This window comes from Staurois parvus, unplaced genomic scaffold (assembly GCF_062004578.1).
Source record: "Staurois parvus isolate SC_StPar_1 unplaced genomic scaffold, SC_StPar_1.0 ptg002059l, whole genome shotgun sequence".
Taxonomy (NCBI): domain Eukaryota; kingdom Metazoa; phylum Chordata; class Amphibia; order Anura; family Ranidae; genus Staurois; species Staurois parvus.
In genome coordinates, this window is record NW_028319855.1 from 7079 (window position 1) to 24584 (window position 17506).

The 17506-nt window shown below is 54.8% G+C and overlaps 1 protein-coding gene across 6 annotated transcripts; it reads left to right on the forward strand.

Annotated features, from left to right (window-relative positions):
- The first annotated feature begins 442 nt into the window (after window positions 1-442).
- On the forward strand, window positions 443-16149 carry LOC149432899 (forkhead box protein O4-like). Of its 6 annotated transcripts, XR_016308956.1 has the most exons (5): window positions 443-999; window positions 8029-9087; window positions 10529-12948; window positions 13101-13130; window positions 13194-16149. XR_016308956.1 is itself a non-coding variant. In XM_089664823.1 (3 exons), exons 1-2 carry the CDS (start codon window positions 613-615, stop codon window positions 9079-9081), a joined length of 1440 nt encoding a protein of 479 aa, XP_089520949.1. In that variant the 5' UTR covers window positions 443-612; the 3' UTR covers window positions 9082-9087; window positions 10529-16149. The 6 variants fall into 6 exon arrangements, 1 of the variants encoding a protein (XP_089520949.1); XR_016308952.1 differs by having other exon boundaries at window positions 10529-13130; XR_016308953.1 differs by having other exon boundaries at window positions 10529-13009; window positions 13101-16149.
- Window positions 16150-17506: the final 1357 nt, after the last annotated feature.

Sequence of the window (17506 nt, forward strand, 5' to 3'; positions counted from 1 at the left end):
CCCTCACACTGGGCCCCTCTCTCTGTCCCCCCCCCCCTCACACTGGGCCCCTCTCTGTGCCCCCCCCTCACACTGGGCCCCTCTCTGTGTCCCCCTCCCCTCCCTCACACTGGGCCCCTCTCTGTGTCCCCCTCCCCTCCCTCACACTGGGCCCCTCTCTGTGTCCCCCTCCCCTCCCTCACACTGGGCCCCTCTCTGTGCCCCCCCCTTCACACTGGGCCCTCGTCTCTGCCCCCCCCCCATCTGTCATTACATAACCCGGCCGGTCAGAGCGCAGTTCGCTGCACGGCATGCCGGGAAGAGATGTACCCGCCCCCTACTGCTCACAGCCGGGGACGCCTCCTGGGAATTGTAGTCCCTGCCCCTCTCCTCCCGCCTCCGCCTACTCTCCCTGGACTACGCCTCCCATGGTGCCGCTCGGCCCCGCCCGACAACGTCACCACGCACAGCGCGCCCCGCCCCTCCCGACTCGAGTAAACAGAAACGTCAGCGGGAAGTTTTGTGGAGAAGAAAAGAAAAGAGAAAGTGAGAGAGAGTGCGCGGTACCGGGCCGGGGGCGGGGCCCGAGGGAGGTGGGCGGGGCTGTGTCCCCCCTGAGGAGCCCCAGGGAACATGGAGGGAGCAGAGTCGCCCCCGGTGGACATTGACCCGGACTTCGAGCCCCAGGCCAGGCCCCGGTCCTGCACATGGCCCCTTCCCAGGCCCGAACTGTCCGTGGTACAGCCTGCGGGGACCCCCACCGCGGAGGAGGGGCGAGCCGAAGGAGCCGAGGCCCCGCCCCTGCCTAGTGAGAGCCCCGGGGGCCCCGGAGTGACCCCCAGGAAGGGAGGATCCAGGAGGAACGCCTGGGGGAACCAATCCTACGCCGAGCTCATCAGCCAGGCCATCGAGAGCTCCCCGGAGAAGAGGCTGACCCTGGCCCAGATCTACGACTGGATGGTGCGCACCATTCCCTACTTCAAGGACAAGGGCGACTCCAACAGCTCCGCCGGGTGGAAGGTAAGATCTCGGCCCAGGAGCTGACACTCTAATATATTCCCTACTTCAGGGACAAGGGCGACTCCAACAGCTCCGCCAGGTGGAAGGTAAGATCTCAGCCCAGGAGCTGACACTCTAATATATTCCCTACTTCAAGGACAAGGGCGACTCCAACAGGCTCCGCCGGGTGGAAGGTAAGATCTCGGCCCCAGGAGCTGACACTCTAATATATTCCCTACTTCAGGGACAAGGGCGACTCCAACAGCTCCGCCAGGTGGAAGGTAAGATCTCAGCCCAGGAGCTGACACTCTAATATATTCCCTACTTCAAGGGACAAGGGCGGACTCCAACAGCTCCTCAGGGTGGAAGGTAAGATCTCGGCCCAGGAGCTGACACTCTAATGTAAACCTATCCCCTACTTCAAGGGCGACTTCAACAGCTCCACCGGGTGAAGGTAAGACCTTGGCCCAGGAGCTGGCACTCTAATGTAACCTATCCCCTACTTCAAGGGCGACTCCAACAGCTCCGCTGGGTGGAAGGTAAGATCTCGGCCCAGGAACTCTAACCTATTCCCTACTTCAGGGACAAGGGCGACTCCAACAGCTCCACAGGGTGGAAGGTAAGACCTCGGCCCAGGAGCTGACAATCTAATATATTCCCTACTTCAGGGACAAGGGCGACTCCAACAGCTCCGCCAGGTGGAAGGTAAGATCTCGGCCCAGGAGCTGACACTCTAATGTAACCTATCCCCTACTTCAAGGGCGACTCCAACAGCTCCACCGGGTGGAAGGTAAGACCTTGGCCCAGGAGCTGACACTCTAATATACAACATACCGCACCCACAGAGCTGACACTCCGATACATACTTCGCCCCAGGAGCTGACACTCTAATGTAACCTATCCCCTACTTCAAGGGCGACTCCAACAGCTCCGCTGGGTGGAAGGTAAGATCTCGGCCCAGGAACTCTAACCTATTCCCTACTTCAGGGACAAGGGCGACTCCAACAGCTCCACAGGGTGGAAGGTAAGACCTCGGCCCAGGAGCTGACACTCTAATATATTCCCTACTTCAAGGGCGACTCCAACAGCTCCACAGGGTGGAAGGTAAGACCTCGGCCCAGGAGCTGACACTCTAACTTATTCCCTACTTCAAGGACGACTCCTACAGCTCCACAGGGTGGAAGGTAAGACCTCGGCCCAGGAGCTGACACTCTAATGTAACCTATCCCCTACTTCAAGGGCGACTCCAACAGCTCCGCAGAGTGGAAGGTAAGACCTCGGCCCAGGAGCTGACACTCTAATATATTCCCTACTTCAAGGGCGACTCCAACAGCTCCACAGGGTGGAAGGTAAGACCTCGGCCCAGGAGCTGACACTCTAATATACAACATACCGCACCCACAGAGCTGACACTCCGATACATACTTCGCCCCAGGAGCTGACACTCTAATATATACCGTACTTCAAGAACTCCAACAGCTTTGTAGGATGGAAGGTAAGGGACTCGGCCCAGGAGCTGACACTCTAAAATACAACATACCGCACCTACTGAGCTGACACTCTAATGTGTACCGTACTTCAAGGACAAGGGCGACTCCAACAGCTCCGCTGGCATGAAGGCAAGACCTCGGCCCAGGAGCTGACACTTTAATATACGACACACCACGCCCACAGAGCTGACACTCTAATACATACAGGTGAAACTCAGAAAATGAGAATATTGTGAAAAGGTGGAATAATCTCGGCTCAAAGTGTCCCACTCTAATCAGCTCATTCAGCCATAACACCTGCAAAGGGTTCCTGAGCCTTTCAATGGTCTCTCAGTCTGGTTCAGTAGGAATCACAATCATGGGAAAGACTGCTGACCCTGACACCATCACTGACACCCTCCATAAGGAGGGAAAGACTGCTGACCTGACACCATCACTGACACCCTCCATAAGGAGGTCATTGCAGAAGAAGTTGGATGTTCCCAAAGTGCTGTATCAAAGCACATTAATAGAAAGTTATGTGGGAGGGAAAAGTGTGGAAGAAAAAGGTGCACAAGCAGCAGGGATGACCGCAGCCTGGAGAGGATTGTCAGGAAAAGGCCATTCAGAAGTGTTGGGGACTTTCACAAGGAGTGGACTGAGGCTGGAGTCAGTGCATCAAGAGCCACCACACACAGACGGATCCTGGACATGGGCTTCAAATGTCGTATTCCTCTTGTCAAGCTGCTCCTGAACAACAAACAACGTCAGAAGTGTCTTACCTGGGCTAAAGAAAAACAGTCCTGGTCTGCCCTCAGTGGTCCAAAGTCCTCTTTTCTGATGAGAGCAACTTTTACATCTCATTTGGAAACCAAGGACCCCGAGTATGGAGGAAGAATGGAGAGGCCCAAGGACCCCGAGTATGGAGGAAGAATGGAGAGGCCCAAGGACCCCGAGTATGGAGGAGGAATGGAGAGGCACAAGGACCCCAAGTATGGAGGAAGAATGGAGAGGCCCAAGGACCCCAAGTATGGAGGAAGAATGGAGTGGCCCAAGGACCCCAAGTATGGAGGAAGAATGGAGAGGCCCAAGGACCCCGAGTATGGAGGAAGAATGGAGAGGCCCAAGGACCCCGAGTATGGAGGAAGAATGGAGAGGCCCAAGGACCCCGAGTATGGAGGAAGAATGGAGAGGCCCAAGGACCCCGAGTATGGAGGAAGAATGGAGAGGCACAAGGACCCCGAGTATGGAGGAAGAATGGAGGGGCCCAAGGACCCCGAGTACGGAGGAAGAATGGAGAGGCCCAAGGACCCCGAGTATGGAGGAAGAATGGAGAGGCACACACTGCAAGAGCTTGAAGTCCAGTGTGAAGTTTCCACAGTCTGTGTTGATTTGGGGAGCCATGTCATCTGCTGGTGTTGGTCCACTGTGCTTCATTAAGTCCAGGGACAACGCAGCCGTCTACCAGGAGATTTTGGAGCACTTCATGCTTCCTTCCACAGACCAGCTTTATGGGGACGCTGACTTCATTTTCCAGCAGGACTTGGCTCCGCCCACACTGCCAAAAGCACCAAAACCTGGTTCAATGACCGTGGGATTACTGTGCTTGATTGGCCAGCAAACTCGCCTGACCTGAACCCCATAGAGAATCTATGGGGCATTGCCAAGAGAAAGATGAGAGACATGAGACCGAACAATGCAGAAGAGCTGAAGGCCGCTATTGAAGCATCCTGGTCTTCCATAACACCTCAGCAGTGCCACAGGCTGATAGCTTCCATGCCACGCCGCATTGAGGCAGTAATTGCTGCAAAAGGGGCCCCAACCAAGTACTGAGTACATATGCAGCTTCTACTTCTCAGAGGTGCGATATTGTTCTATGTACAATCCGTGTTTTATTGATTGCATGGAATATTCTCATTTTCTGAGATTGTGGATTTGGGGTTTTCATGAGCTGTAAGTCATAATCATCACAATGATGACAAATCACGGCTGGAACTATCTTGCTTTGCATGGAATGAGTCTCATATATTAGTGTCACCTTTTATGCTGCTGCACTGAAATCAATGAATGAATAAATGAATGAATGCACCAGAGTCTCATTTTTCGAGTTTCACCTGCACCTCGTCCCAGGAGCTGACACTCTGATATAATACACTGCCCACAGAGTGCACACTTCAACACACACCCCACCCACAGAGCTGACACTTCAATATATACCTCGTCCCAGGAGCTGACACTCTGATATAATACATTTCCCACAGAGCGCACAGTTCAACACACACCTCACCCACAGAGCCGACACTCTTAATATATACCTCGTCCCAGGAGCTGACACTCCAGTACATACCGATGTATGACATACCATACTTCAAGGACAAGGGTGACTTCAACAGCTCCGCAGGGTGGAAGGTAGGAGATTTGTCCACAGAGCTGACACTCTGATACACACCCCATCCGCAGAGCTGACACTCTGATACACACCCCGTCCGCAGAGCTGACACATACCCCGTCCGCAGAGCTGACACTCTGATACATTCCCCGTCCGCAGAGCTGACACTCTGATACATTCCCCGTCCGCAGAGCTGACACTCTGATACATTCCCCGTCTGCAGAGCTGACACTCTGGTACATTCCCCGTCCGCAGAGCTGACACTCTGATACATTCCCCGTCCGCAGAGCTGACACTCTGATACATTCCCCGTCCGCAGAGCTGACACTCTGATACATTCCCCGTCCGCAGAGCTGACACTCTGGTACATTCCCCGTCCGCAGAGCTGACACTGATACATGCCTCGTCCGCAGAGCTGACACTCTGATACATGCCTCGTCCGCAGAGCTGACACTCTGATACATTCCCCGTCCGCAGAGCTGACACTCTGATACATTCCCCGTCCGCAGAGCTGACACTCTGATACATTCCCCGTCCGCAGAGCTGACACTCTGATACATTCCCCGTCCGCAGAGCTGACACTCTGGTACATTCCCCGTCCGCAGAGCTGACACTGATACATGCCTCGTCCGCAGAGCTGACACTCTGATACATGCCTCGTCCGCAGAGCTGACACTCTGACACATGCCTCGTCCGCAGAGCTGACACTCTGATACATTCCCCGTCTGCAGAGCTGACACTCTGATACATGCCTCGTCCGCAGAGCTGACACTATGATACATTCCCCGTCTGCAGAGCTGACACTCTGATACATTCCCCGTCCGCAGAGCTGACACTCTGATACATTCCCCGTCCGCAGAGCTGACACTCTGATACATACCCCGTCCGCAGAGCTGACACTCTGATACATACCCCGTCCGCAGAGCTGACACTCTGATATAAGTAACACCTAGTGATAATTGTAACATTGTATCTTTACCTCCACTTCCTGTCCCGGTGAGGACCGGCGCGGTGTATCTTTACCTGCACTTCCTGTCCCGGTGAGGACTGGCGCGGTGTATCTTTACCTCCACTTCCTGTCCCGCTGAGGACTGGCGCGGTGTATCTTTACCTGCACTTCCTGTCCCGGTGAGGACTGGCGCGGTGTATCTTTACCTGCACTTCCTGTCCCGGTGAGGACCGGCGCGGTGTATCTTTACCTGCACTTCCTGTCCCGGTGAGGACTGGCGCGGTGTATCTTTACCTCCACTTCCTGTCCCGGTGAGGACTGGCGCGGTGTATATTTACCTCCACTTCCTGTCCCGCTGAGGACTGGCGCGGTGTATCTTTACCTCCACTTCCTGTCCCGCTGAGGACTGGCGCGGTGTATCTTTACCTCCACTTCCTGTCCCGCTGAGGACTGGTGCATTGTATATTTACCTCCACTTCCTGTCCCGGTGAGGACCGGCGTGTTGTATCTTTACCTCCACTTCCTGTCCTGGTAGATTTCTTCTCATGTCCTGGCACAACAGAAACTTGGAGGAAAGTTCTGCAAAGCGATAGCCGGGACCTCGCCTGAGTCCTCATGTGCTGTAGACGTGTCTGGGAGGTGGGAAGGTGATTGTGATTTAACTGCATTAGTTCCAGGGCAGAGGACCAGTCACCAGTATTGTCTGTGGTCTCCCTGCAGCTGATCTCCCCATTTCTGACTCGCCATGCCTTGTTCTGTACTGTGTCTTTGTGTGGAGGCAGCCATCTTGGTAGGGGCAGGGCTTTGCTTCCTCATCTCAGAGCTGCCCTCCTGAAGACTGGTGGGGTGATGATAGAGGTGAGGAGGGAGCACAGATCCACAGAATGGTGGAAGTAGAAGCTGGGAGATCCTTCCACTACATTTCCTCAGGTACAGCTTCCCATCCAGCAAGGAGCAGCACAGTAGTGACATCACCAAATCTCACCCCAAATATGGTGAGACCAGCAGTCAGAGGGTGCAGTACCTTAGATGATCTCACACTGCAAATGTTCAGCTATGAGGAAACAGAACAGGAGCGCCTAGGCGCGGGAGGTGTGCCGCTCTCGGGAGCGCCTAGGGGCGGGAGGTGTGCCGCTCTCGGGAGCGCTTAGGCGCGGGAGGTGTGCCGCTCTCGGGAGCGCCTAGGGGCGGGAGGTGCGCCGCTCTCGGGAGCGCCTAGGGGCGGGAGGTGCGCCGCTCTCGGGAGCGCCTAGGCGCGGGAGGTGCGCCGGCGTGGGGAGCGCCTTGGCACTGACTGCGTTGTCACCTGAGCACCCCGTCACCTAGCAATGGCTGGGAGCTGGTAGGACAAGCTGTTGATCAGAGTGACAGCCTGATGTAGTGATCACATGATTACAAGCCCCTCCTACCACCCTCCAGCATTAAGATCACTTTAAAGGGCCAGCTCCCAGTTGCGAGTGTCTCTGGCCGCGGCAGTTAAAGGGTTCAATCTTTTTGTTAGCGGATTGATACTTCTTTGTTGCGAGGACATTGGTAGGTGTGTGGTCACTGAACTGCTGGGGGTGGAGTCACTAAACTGCCTGGGGTGGGGTCACTGAACTGCTTGGGGTGGAGTCACTAAACTGCCTGGGGTGGGGTCCACTGAACTGCCTGGGGTGGGGTCCACTGAACTGCCTGGGGTGGGGTCCACTGAACTGCCTGGGGTGGGGTCCACTGAACTGCCTGGGGTGGGGTCCACTGAACTGCCTGGGGTGGGGTCCAGTGAACTGCTGGGGTGGGGTCACTGAACTGCTAGGGGTAGGTTTACTGAACTGCCTGGGGTGGGGTCCAGTGAACTGCCTGGGGTGGGGTCCAGTGAACTGCTAGGGGTGGGGTCACTGAACTGCTAGGGGTGGGGTCACTGAACTGCCTGGGGTGGGGTCCACTGAACTGCCTGGGGTGGGGTCCACTGAACTGCCTGGGGTGGGGTCCACTGAACTGCCTGGGGTGGGGTCCAGTGAACTGCTGGGGTGGGGTCACTGAACTGCTAGGGGTAGGTTTACTGAACTGCCTGGGGTGGGGCCACTGAACTGCCTGGGGTGGGGTCCACTGAACTGCCTGGGGTGTGGTCATAGGAAGATATTGATGGAAATAAAGGTGTCTGAAGGAAGTATTTGGTATTCTGCGGATTTCTGTAACAATGTATCGGTTTGATTGTCTTTCTGTTTGGTGTATTTGATTGTCTTTTTCCTGTTCTTCTCCAGAACTCGATCCGCCACAACCTGTCCCTACACAGCAAGTTCATAAAGGTGCACAACGAGGCGACCGGGAAGAGCTCCTGGTGGATGCTGAACCCGGAGGGCGGAAAGAGCGGGAAAGCGCCGCGTCGCAGAGCCGCCTCCATGGACAACAGCAGCAAACTTGCAAAAGCCCGTAATAAAGTATCGAAGAAGAAGGCCCAGGGTCCCGGAGAACCTCCCGCCGGAAGTCCCAGCTCCCAGTCCTCCAAATGGCCCGGCAGTCCCTCGAACAGCACGGACGATCCCGACGTATGGACCAGCTTCCGGTCTCGCACGGGTTCCAACGCCAGTAATCTCAGCCTTCGGCTGTCCCCCATCCTGACCGAACAGGACGACGCGGCGGAGGACGACCTCCACTCCTCGCTGAGCTTTTCCGATAGCGTCCCACCAACCGTCTCTGAGGAGCTGGAACTTATCGATGGGCTGACCATGCTGTCGTCGGGGGCTCCCTTACCAACCGCGCCACAGTCTATGTTACCGACACCTCCCAGCTTCTCCATGCGCCCTCCCCAGCCTCTCTCCTTTGGTAATTCTCTGTTCAGTCCGGTTGACGTCTCTCCGGTGCCGAGTTCCGGCCATTTCCCGCGACCTCAGACTCTGGAAGCCCTTCTGACCTCGGACTCCCCTCCACCCAGCAATGTGCTGATGAGTCAGGTGGACCCGGTGCTGGCTCAGAGCGGCGGGCAGAATTTACTTCTCCTGGGCGGTCAGAACAAACTCAGAAGCCCCGAGCACCCAGGGGTCCCTCTGAACGCTCCGACACCACCAAATAATCTCCCGTTGTTGGGGCTTCCTCTGGCGCCCTCTGTGCCGCTCCCCAGGCCACACTCATTTCCCGCCGTCTCGGAACGTCTTCCCATCGATCTGGACATTGACATGTTCCTCGAGAACCTGGAATGTGACGTGGACTACATCATCAACAACGAGCTGATGGACGAAGGCGGCCTGGACTTCAACTTCGATCCCCTACACCCCGGTACCAACCAGAGCAACAACCAGAGCTGGCTGCCCAGTTAAAGCCAGGTATGTCCCTGTCCCGTGTTCACACTGACAACGCATAAAGTTGTGTGAAAAAAAGAAACATTTTTTGTATGAAATTTCCAAAACCGAAAATTCAGGATGCACTTGGCCCAAAAACCAAAATCTATCATCTAATCCCCCATCTATAGTCCATACTGGCCGGCTCCTCCCCCATCTATAGTCCGTACTGGCCGGCTCCTCCCCTTCCCGTCCTGCAGCTCTCCCCCATCTACAGTCCCTGCTACTCTCCCCCTTCTACAGTCCCTGCTGGCCGGCTCCTCCCCCTCCTGTCCTGCAGCTCTCCCCCATCTACAGTCCCTGCTACTCTCCCCCATCTACAGTCCCTGCTGGCCGGCTCCTCCCCCTCCTGTGCTGCAGTTCTCCCCCATCTACAGTCCCTGCTGGCCGGCTCCTCCCCCTCCTGTGCTGCAGTTCTCCCCCATCTACAGTCCCTGCTGGCCGCCTTCTCCTCTCCTGCAGCTCTCCCTCATCTACAGTCCCTGCTGGCCGCCTTCTCCTCTCCTGCAGCTCTCCCTCATCTACAGTCCCTGCTGGCCTCCTCCCCCCTCCTGTCCTGCAGCTCTCCCCCATCTACAGTCCCTGCTGAATGGCTCCTCCTCCCTCCTGTCCTGCAGCTCTCCCCCATCTATAGCTCCTGCTGACTGGCTCCTCCCTCCTGTCCAGCAGCTCTCCCCCATCTACAGTCCCTGCTGACTACCTCCTCCCCCCTCCTGTCCTGCAGCTCTCCCCCATCTATAGCTCCTGCTGACTGGCTCCTCCCTCCTTCTGTCCAGCAGCTCTCCCCCCATCTACAGTCCCTGCTGGCCACCTCCTCCCCCATCCTGTCCTGCAGTTCTCCCCCATCTACAGTCCCTGCTGACCACCTCCTCCCCCATCCTGTCCTGCAGTTCTCCCCATCTACAGTCCCTGCTGACCACCTCCTCCCCCCTCCTGTCCTGCAGCTCTCCCCCATCTACAGTCCCTGCTGGCCTGCTCCTCCCCCTCCTGTCCTGCAGTTCTCCCCCATCTACAGTCCCTGCTGGCTCCTCCCCCTCCTGTCCTGCAGTTCTCCCCCATCTACAGTCCCTGCTGGCTCCTCCCCCTCCTGTTCTGCAGTTCTCCCCCTCCCCATCTACAGACCCTGCTGGCCGCCTCCTCTCCCCTCTCCTCCCAGTCACCATTTAGGATCGGGAGTCGGATCTCAATCATGTGACTGCTTCAACAGCCAATCTCAGCCGTCACATGATTGAATGCTTTTTCTGCCGGCTGCAGATCCCCTCTCTCAGCGTGGTCTCCCTGTGCTGCTTCTCCCTCTCCCCGTCTGAGCTCTGCTGTGCTGCATGAGGCTGATGTCACTGCGGTGTGTGGGGAAGTCCAGGGCTGCATTGTGTGTCTTCTGCCTGCCTGGGGTTCAGCTTTCATTTCTCTCCATTCTTTTGAACAGATTTCTTGGAAGGCGGATCCCCCCGTCACCGGCTAGAAGGACGGGATCCTTGCAGGGTGCTATCCTATGAGAACACGAGGTCACCTGTCCACAGAACAGCGTCCTATCAGAACATGGCACACAGGGTCACCTGACCCCACAGTACGACGTCCTATCAGAACACAGCATACAAAGTCACCTGACCTGCAGTACAACGTCCTATCAGAACACAGAATACAAGGTCACCTGACCCCACAGTACGACGTCCTATCAGAACACAGCATACAAAGTCACCTGACCTGCAGTACAACGTCCTATCAGAACACAGAATACGAGGTCATCTGACCCCACTGTACGACATCCTATCAGAACGCAGCATACAAGGTCACCTGACCCCACAGTATGACGTCCTATCAGAATACAGCATACAAGGTCACCTGACCCCACAGTATGACGTCCTATCAGAACACAGCATACGAGGTCACCTGACCCCACAGTACGACGTCCTATCAGAATACAGCATACGAGGTCACCTGACCCCACAGTATGACGTCCTATCAGAACACAGCATACGTGGTCACCTGACCCCACAGTACGACATCCTATCAAAATACAGCAGAATACAGCATACAAGGTCACCTGACCCCACAGTACGACGTCCTATCAGAATACAGCATACAAGGTCACCTGACCCCACAGTACGACGTCCTATCAGAATACAGCATACAAGGTCACCTGACCCCACAGTATGACGTCCTATCAGAACACAGCATACGAGGTCACCTGACCCCACAGTATGACGTCCTATCAGAACACAGCATACGAGGTCACCTGACCCCACAGACCAACGTCCTATCAGAACACAGCATACAAGGTCACCTGACCCCACAGACCAACGTCCTATCAGAACACAGCATACAAGGTCACCTGACCAGTCACAGTATGACAACCTATCAGACGACAGCATACAAGGTCACCTGACCCCACAGACCAACGTCCTATCAGAACAAAGCATACAAAGTCACATGACCTCACAGGACGACGTCCTATCAGAACACAGCATACGAGGTCACCTGACCCCACAGTGCGACGTCCTATCAGAACACAGCATACAAGGTCACCTGACCCCACAGTATGACGTCCTATCAGAACACAGCATACAAGGTCACCTGACATCTCACAGTATGACAACCTATCAGAACACAGCATACAAGGTCACCTGACCCCACAGACCGACGTCCTATCAGAACACAGCATACAAGGTCACCTGACCCCACAGTACGACGTCCTATCAGAACACAGCATACAAGGTCACCTGACCCCACAGACCGACGTCCTATCAGAACACAGCATACAAGGTCACCTGACCCCACAGACCGACGTCCTATCAGAACACAGCATACAAGGTCACATGACCTCACAGACCGACGTCCTATCAGAACACAGCATACAAGGTCACCTGACCCCACAGTGCGACGACGTACCAGAATCTCCTGAGCTGCAGCGCACACGAAGCTTCCCGGTGCCATGGGCGGAGCCAGCGCGTGTTCCAGAAGCCACACCCTGAGGGACGTCTGGCTGTGCCATACATCGAGTCGCAGCAGAGCACAGGACATGACGCACCGAGCGCAGACCGCGCCCTCACGCCAACGCCGGCCATCTTGTTTCCCGCCTACAGACTTGTGACGGCGCCCTCGCCTTAGCGACCTCATGACTGGGAGGAGGCCGGTCCCCGTCGCTGCGATCTCACCGGCATCCAACCACGGAACCATTTCACGGAACGCGTACAATTCCCCGCCGCTCGCCCTCCTGCTGTAAGAATACTTTTTTCATATGGTTTATATTAAATTGTGTACAGAGAGGTGCAGGCACCAACACTAACCCCTCCCCCGCTCACCCCGGCCACACCCATTTCATCTTTTATTACAGACATTTTGGGGCTATAACTCGTTTTTATACTAATTTGTATTTGTAGATCTGGGAGGAGAGGAAGTCGGTACTTACTGATCCGCTAAAACACTAAACGCTCTAAACTGGGGGTGGAACCCCCCTCCCCCCCTTCTCTAATCCTTTTATATCCTTTCCTGAACTTCCTGTTTAGTCCGAAGCCTGGAGCAGCCTTTCCCAGCCGCCCCGCCCCGGAGGAGCCCCCCCGCAATTCATCATCTCAGGGAACCCCCCGCTATATAATGATCAGTTCACGGGAAGGTGGAGGTCATCATTTCAGATGTATCGCTTGTTATACCTTTTTATATCGGGGGGGTTAGACTTTTTTTTTTTTTACTTTTTTCAGTATAGAATTTTTTCAGTCTTTTTTTCACCCAGAGCTGATTACCACCCCCCTCCCCCTCCCCCGTACATCAATATGATCTATGAAAATGAAGGAAGGTTATTGGCCAGAAAATTGTAGCGATCACCCCCCACATTGGTGGTCAGTGGAGGTATACCCCCCACATTGGTGGTCTGTGGAGATGTACCCCCCCACATTGGTGGTCAGTGGAGGTATACCCCCCACATTGGTGGTCTGTGGAGATGTACCCCCCCACATTGGTGGTCAGTGGAGGTATACCCCCCACATTGGTGGTCAGTGGAGATGTACCCCCCACATTGGTGGTCAGTGGAGGTATACCCCCCACATTGGTGGTCAGTGGAGATGTAACCCCCCACACATTGGTGGTCAGTGGAGATATACCCCCCACATTGGTGGTCAGTGGAGGTATACCCCCCACATTGGTGGTCAGTGGAGATGTAACCCCCCACACATTGGTGGTCAGTGGAGATATACCCCCCACATTGGTGGTCAGTGGAGATGTAACCCCCCACACATTGGTGGTCAGTGGAGATGTACCTCCCTCCCACACACATTGGTGGTCAGTGGAAATTTACCTCTCTACATTTGTGGTCAGAGGGGAAACGCCCCCTTTACATTGGTGGTCAGAGGGAGGGGAAATGCCCATCTACATTGGTGGTCAGAGGGGAAATGCCCCCCTACATTGGTGGCCAGTGGAGATATACCCCCTACATTGGTGGTCAGTGGAGATGTACCCCCCTACTTGGTTGTGGTTAGAGTGGAAATGCCCCCTTACATTGGTGACCAGTGGAGATATACCCCCCTACATTGGTGGTCAGTGGAGGTATTCCCCCCTACATAGGTGGTCAGTGGAGGTATACCCCCCTACATTGGTGACCAGTGGAGATATACCCCCCTACATTGGTGGTCAGTGGAGGTATTCCCCCTACATTGGTAGTCATTGGAGATGTACCCCCCCACATGGTTGTGGTTAGAGTGGAAATGCCCCCTTACATTGGTGGTCAGAGGGGAACTACCCCCCTTACATTGGTGGTCAGAGGGGAACTACCCCCCTGACATTGGTGGTCCATGTAGAAGTAACCCCTCACGTGGTCAGTGGGAGTTCAGTCTCAGTGCTCGTTGAACCCCTCGAATCCTCCGGAGGACCCCGAGTTGGGGAAGGCTGCTCTAGAAGGAACCCTTTTGGATTTCTATATGAAATATTCTATTTTTGAAGAGAGAGTCCTTTACATTTGTAGAAATGGCGCCCGCCGTATTTTTACCGCCCTTTGTACGATGACAGAATAGTATTTTCTTGGAATGGCGGGCTCTGTGGGGCCTGAAGAGGGTTATTTTTGTACCTTTTTTTTGTATTTTTAGGTAAGGAAGATAGAATTGTATTCTCAGTACTGGACTAAAGAGCTGACACTCTAAGCTGAACTCCGGGATAGTTTACAGATTTCCCCTTCCTGTCCTTGTCTGAGAAAAAGCCAGCCGGTCATTTCTTTTCCAGGGTTTGTATAATTCTTCCATGATGTCATCGCTGTATACAGGAGACTGCGGCTAGGCCCGGGCACCATGAGGAGGGATTGAGGAAAGGCAGACGTCCCTCTCGCTGCTTCATCAATCTACAGTAGATCATAGGATGGGAGTTGTGCTGATTATTAGGTGTGCGTGTGGGCGGGCACACATTCTAGCAGGCGGGAGTGGGTGGGACAGACTAGGAGCTTCCTGACCTGTCTGTCAGCTATGATGTAATGGTGGGCGGGACAGATAAAGAATCTCCTGGACTGTCAGCTATGATGTAATGGTGGGCGGGACAGATAAAGAATCTCCTGGACTGTCAGCTATGATGTAATGGTGGGCGGGACAGATAAAGAATCTCCTGGACTGTCAGCTATGATGTAATGGGGGCGGGACAGATAAAGAATCTCCTGGACTGTCAGCTATGATGTAATGGGGGCGGGACAGATAAAGAATCTCCTGGACTGTTCAGGCTATAATGTTATGGAGGGCAGGGCAAATCAAGAGTCTCTTGGCCTGTGAGTCATGCTATGATGTAATGGGGGCGGGACAGATAAAAGAATCTCCTGGACTGTCATCTATGATGTAATGGTGGGTGGGTCAGAGGAAAGAATCTCCTGGACAGTCAGTTTTGATGTGATGGTGGGCGGGACAGATAAATTAATCTCCTGGACTGTCAGCTATGATGTAATGGTGGGTGGGACAGAGGAAAGAATCTCCTGAACTGTCAGCTATGATGTAATGGTGGGTGGGACAGAGGAAAGAATCTCCTGAACTGTCAGCTATGATGTAATGGTGGGTGGGACAGAGGAAAGAATCTCCTGAACTGTCAGCTAAAATGTCATGGAGGGCGAGGCAAACCAAGAGTCTCTTGGACTGACAGCTATGATGTAATGGTGGGCGGGGCAATCCAAGAGTCTCCTGGCCTGTCAGTCAGCTATGATGTAATGGTGGGCAGGGCAATCCAAGAGTCTCCTGGCGTGACAGGTATGATGTAATGGTGGGCGGGACAACCCAAGAGTCTCCTGGCGTGACAGGTATGATGTAATGGTGGGCGGGACAACCCAAGAGTCTCCTGGCCTGTCAGGTATGATGTAATGGTGGGCGGGGCAATCCAAGAGTCTCCTGGTCTGTCAGTCAGGTATGATGTAATGGTGGGCGGGGCAGTCCAAGAGTCTCCTGGCCTGTCAGTCAGGTATGATGTAATGGTGGGCGGGGCATTCCAAGAGTCTCCTGGCGTGACAGGTATGATGTAATGGTGGGCGGGGAAATCCAAGAGTCTCCTGGCCTGTCAGTCAGCTATGATGTAATGGTGGGCGGGACAACCCAAGTCTCCTGGCCTGTCAATCAATTTAGACAGGATGCTGCGATTGGTGGGGGAATGACATCGCTGTTACAAGTCACCAGCGCCCTCTTCTGCACAGCGTGTGAACTGCGCGGAGCCCTGGCAATGCTGCAATGACACATTGAGCCTTCTATTGATTGTGTGATCACAGCAGATCAGATCTGACAGAGGAAGGAACAGACATTACAATGCCGACAAAACATTTCCTCCCGGAGTTCAGCTTTCTTTTCTCGATAACCTTCTATCCATAGCGCCTTACGTGTCCCCCGCAGACAGGGAATAGAAGGGCTCGTGGGGGGGGGGGGGCGCGGGATAACGTACCTTATCTTTCCGAATGATATTAATGCTCTTACAGCTACTTCATCGAAGGAGAATATCGATTGTAGGTTGTGCTTTATCGGTAAGGCAAGAGGTTTTATTGTAAAAGTGTGAATTTCTACATTGTAAGAGAAGGTATTCCATTAAAACGTGTGTTCAATCTGATCTCGTGTGTTCAATTCGCTCATGTGTGTTCAATCCGCCCCCGTGTGTTCAATCCGCCCCCGTGTGTTCAATTCGCTCATGTGTGTTCAATCCGCCCCCGTGTGTTCAATCCGCTCATGTGTTCAATCCGCCCCCGTGTGTTCAATCCGCTCATGTGTTCAATCCGCCCCCGTGTGTTCAGTCCACCCCCATGTGTTCAATCTGATCTCGTGTGCTCAATCCACTCATGTGTGTTCAATCCGTCCCTGTGTATTCAATCCACCCCTGTGTGTTCAATCCCCTCTTGTGTGTTCAATCTGCTCCCGTGTGTTCAATTCGCTCATGTGTTCAATCCGCTTTTGTGTTCAATTCGCTCATGTGTGTTTAATCCGCTCCTGTGTATTCAATCCGCCCCCGTGTGTTTAATTCACTCTCGTGTGTTCAATCCTCTCGTGTGTTCAATCCTCTCGTGTGTTCAAGCTGCTCTCATTTGTTCAATCCGCTCCCGTGTGTTCAATCCCCTCTCGTATGTTCCCCCCCCCCCCTCCCGGCAGAAGTGACCCGGTGGCAGCCGGCGACTGGGGAGTAGTGGAGGCAAAGGAACAGCAGGAGCTGGGATCCATAAGAGGTGGCTGGATGGTGTCACTCCCCCCCCCCCCTTCCCGGACCTCATCATCTTGAGCCATCCACGACAGGTTAGTGGGTGTCCAATTGTATGGGGAAGGGGGGTAGGTGGGGGGCATCCGGGGAGGGGGTGGGCAGATGATTTTTGTCTTGCCTAGGGCAGCACAAAAATGAAATACAACACTGGGAGAGAGAGGAGGTGGAGGGCCTGGCAGGAGAACAGAGGAGGGGAGAGTAGGTCATGACCATTGGGGGAAAAAGACGAGGTGTCAGGAGAGCATTGTGACCCAGATACGGGAGGAGCGAGGAGGTGTTGGGTAGGGGGTGTAGTCCAGATGGGGAGGGAGTCGGGGCGGGTAGAGATCATGGCCTGGAGGAGGTGTTGGGTAGGGGTTGTAGTCCAGGTGGGGAGGGAGTCGGGCGGGTAGAGATCATGGCCTGGAGGAGGTGTTGGGTAGGGGTTGTAGTCCAGATGGGGAGGGAGTCGGGGCGGGTAGAGATCATGGCCTGGAGGAGGTGTTGGGTAGGGGGTGTAGTCCAGATGGGGAGGGAGTCGGGGGGTAGAGATCATGGCCTGGAGGAGGTGTTGGGTAGGGGTTGTAGTCCAGATGGGGAGGGAGTCAGCGGGTAGAGATCATGGCCTGGAGTAGGTGTTGGGTAGGGGTTGTAGTCCAGGTGGGGAGGGAGTCGGGTGGTAGAGATCATGGCCTGGAGGAGGTGTTGGGTAGGGGTTGTAGTCCAGATGGGGAGGAAG